At 44.5% G+C, this 3,418-nt stretch overlaps 1 protein-coding gene across 1 annotated transcript; it reads left to right on the forward strand.

The window, feature by feature from the left end:
- Positions 1–233: 233 nt before the first annotated feature.
- On the forward strand, positions 234–923 carry LOC145815487 (uncharacterized). The gene has a single exon (XM_082912233.1). It carries the CDS (start codon positions 234–236, stop codon positions 921–923), a length of 690 nt encoding a protein of 229 aa, XP_082768359.1.
- Positions 924–3,418: the final 2,495 nt, after the last annotated feature.

Here is a 3,418-nt window from a genome sequence, read left to right on the forward strand (position 1 = left end):
ATGAAGGCGTGCAAATTGCCTTCGTCAATGGTGCACTTGTCGCGGAAATAGCCAAGCAGCCAAGCAACTCTAATCGTCTGAACCTTCAAACGTCCTAGGGCCCCGCAGAATGTTGGAAGCTTTTCATCAGCGAAATGTGGAAACTTTTTGTCGATGGCGCTTCAAACAGGCTTCGAGCCTAACTGGGAGTAGTTTTGATCTCACCAGACAGACTAACTATTTAACATTCCATCATGCTGGGATTTCCTACGTTGAACAATGAGGCTGAGTACAAAGCGCTGCTAGCCGGACTGAAAAGCGCACTCCAAATGCAAGCATCCAAGCTGATGATCTACAGTAACTCCCAACTCGTTGTAAACCAAGTATCTGGAGAATACAAAGCCAAAGATGACAAAATGGCCAAGAACCAAACTCTGGGGAAAGCGAAAATCAAGAAATACCAAGCCATAAAAGTCCAACAAATTGGCCAAGAAGATAACAGCAGGGCAGATGAGTTGGCTGGTTTGGCTTCCATGGCCTACAAATCAACCCCCAGCCCTCTCTCGATTGAATTCCTCCCAAGACCCAGCATTGAAGACTCTAAGCAGACAGAAGTCCTCTGCGCCAAGCTAGGTCCTTCTTGGATAAACCCCATCGTCCTTTTCTTGAAAGAAAGAATCCTTCTGACCAACAAGAAAGAGGCAAACAAAATCTGGGTGAAGTCTGAGTGGTTTTGGCTCTCTCCATCTAATAGCCTGTATAAGAAGTCCTTTACGGGCCCATATCTGAAATGCTTCCATCCAAGCAAGGTTAATGTCTTTCTGTTTGAAATCCATGAAGGGATGTGCGGCAACCACATTGGGGAAAGATCCCTAGCCTACCGTGCTATTTCACAAGGATATTGGTGGCCCTGCATGCAAGCCAACGCGCAGAAGTATGTGTGAAAATATGATAAGTGCCAAAAGTTCGCCTACCGAATCCACTAGCCGGCCAGAGAACTTCTCCCTCTCACAAGCCCTTAACCGTTCGCAATGTGAGGCCTGGACATAGTGAGACCACCCCTAACTACGTTGAGTAACTGCAAATTTTTCATTGCAGTAACCGATTACTTTGCCAAATGGGTCGAAGCTGTGCCCCTGGCAACAATCAAGGAAAAAGATGTGAAGAAATTTGTCTAGCAGAATGTGGTAATGCGGTTTGGGGTCCCCAAGGCTTTAATCTCTAACAATGGCATCCAATTTGATGGAAGACTGTTTAGAGGATTCTGTGAGGAGCTGAAGATAGAGTTTTACAACTCAATGCCAGCTTATCCATAATCGAATGGCCAAGCTGAAGAATCAAATAAAACCATATTGAATGGGTTAAAAAAGAGACTGGAAAAGGCCAAAGGAAAGTGGACCGAGGAACTTCCAAATGTCCTTTGGGCTTACCGAGCTACACCAAGACGTTCAACCGGTGAGACACCATTTGCTTTGGCATATGGCATAGAGGCGGTCATCCCACTGGAGATTGGCACACCCACCATCCACAGCTAAAATTTTGAACCAGACTTAAACGCCAAAGCCATCGCTATAGAATTGGACCTTGCAGAAGAACGCTGAGAAAAGGTGTTGATCCATGTCGTAGTATACCAACAAGAACTGTCTAAAAAGTACAACAAAACAATTCACCCCAAACAGTTCAAGGTCGGGGGTTGGGTCTTGAGGAAAGTGGTGGGCAACACTCTAGTGCTAGACGAAAGAAAGTTAGGGGCAAACTGGGAGGGCCTTACAAGATAACCGGCCTGACAGGCAAAGGGACATACCGTTTGGAAGATTTAGAAGGCCAAGCCATACCTCGGCCATGGAACGCGGCTAAGTTGAAATTATACTATTTTTAATTCGAACTTTCAATGTAATTTTTGTGGAGGGCAGGCATTCCCCTCCATTTACCAATGTAATTCTTTTAATCACCATGGTAATATGTATGCGATAGAAGTGAATTATTGTACATAAAAATTTTGACATTGTTGATGGTTTGGAATGCAGAAAGGCCTACTATCTCTTAGTCGAAGTGACTTTGCCCGGATCAGAGAGTTGATGAATTGTTCAACTCTAAGCTTTTAGCTGAGATGATTTTACTCGGCCATCAGAGTTGATGAATTGTTCGACTCTAGACATTTAGCCGAGGTGATTTTTCCCGGATCAGAGAGTTAATGAATTGTTCAACTCTAAGCTTTTAGCCGAGATGATTTTGCTTGGTCTTTGGAGTTGATGAATTGTTCAACCCTAGGCTTTTAGCTGAGATGATTTTGCTCGGTCTTTGGAGTTGATTAATTGTTCAACCCTAGGCTTGTAGCCGAGATGATTTTGTTCGGTCCTTGGAGTTGATGAATTGTTCAATTCTAGGTTTTTAGCTAAGATGATTTTGCTCGATCATCAGCATTGGGGAATTGTTCAACGTTTATCCAACTTTGGTTCAACTCCTAATGTTAAGCCAAGGAGTTTTGCTTGGCAAAATGAGTTGGAAAATTGTTTGACTCCAAATGCTAAGTTAAGGCATTTTACCCGACTAGACTAGTTGATGACTTGGTCAGTTTCGAGTGTTTAATTCCACTTTAAGTGTTTAGTCGAGGTCTTCTGCCAGGCTAACACTTAGTGAACTGTTTTGCCCGACCGAGAATGTTGTTTTGTTCAACTTCTATTATGAACGGGATGATTTACCCGGTTACATGAATGGATGCTTGGTTCAAGTATATAGCATGGTTGTAATGAAGACACACAGCATACATTGCAAAATTACAAGTGGCACAAAAGTTGAAAAAACTTTCATTGATTGCGAATTCATGTAAGCAACTCGGTTACAAAAGGCCTCTAAAAAAAAACAAGAAAGAGCATAAATCTAAACTAGAGAAGAGGAGAAAGATCAGCAAATTCGTCCCCGGCTCCGACGGAGGTCTCCTCCAAGTCCACCACGGCGGTCGCATCACCACGCTCCCCTTGGCCAGTCTGATTTTGACTGCCTTCTTCTGCGACCTCCTCCTCGGCCTCCTTTTGCAAAGAGTTGAAGACATCATTGGCATAAGGCACCATGTAGCCCGGTAGGAAAGCAAGGGGTAAAGAGGTGAACACCTTAGTCTCGAGTCCTTGACCGAGCTTCTCGCAAGCTAGCTTCTAACCAGACTTGAAGAAGATGTGCTTGGTAGGTGTAGCTCTCCTCGGCCTCTTTGAAATCGAGGTTGTTGGCCCCATTGACTGCCTTATCCTTCGCCTTTTTCACCTCCTAGAGCTCGGCCTTGAGGGTATCTCTCTCTTGCTCTGCTCTGCTGAGCTGACCAAGCAGCCTCGCATTATCAGCATACGCAATTTTGAGCGAAGCTTTTGCTCGGCCTAACTCAGTCGAGACATTCTTTCCATTAGCGTTCTGCTCCGTTACCTTTTGTCGCAAGCTGACAATGCGG

The sequence above is a fragment of the Camellia sinensis genome, chromosome 2 (genome assembly GCF_055761805.1).
Source record: "Camellia sinensis isolate YWXY chromosome 2, ASM5576180v1, whole genome shotgun sequence".
Lineage (NCBI taxonomy): Eukaryota > Viridiplantae > Streptophyta > Magnoliopsida > Ericales > Theaceae > Camellia > Camellia sinensis.

Excerpts from the sequence above, each read along its gene's own strand:
- LOC145815487 (XM_082912233.1), top strand. The coding sequence starts at position 234 with ATGCTGGGATTTCCTACGTTGAACAATGAGGCTGAGTACAAAGCGCTG.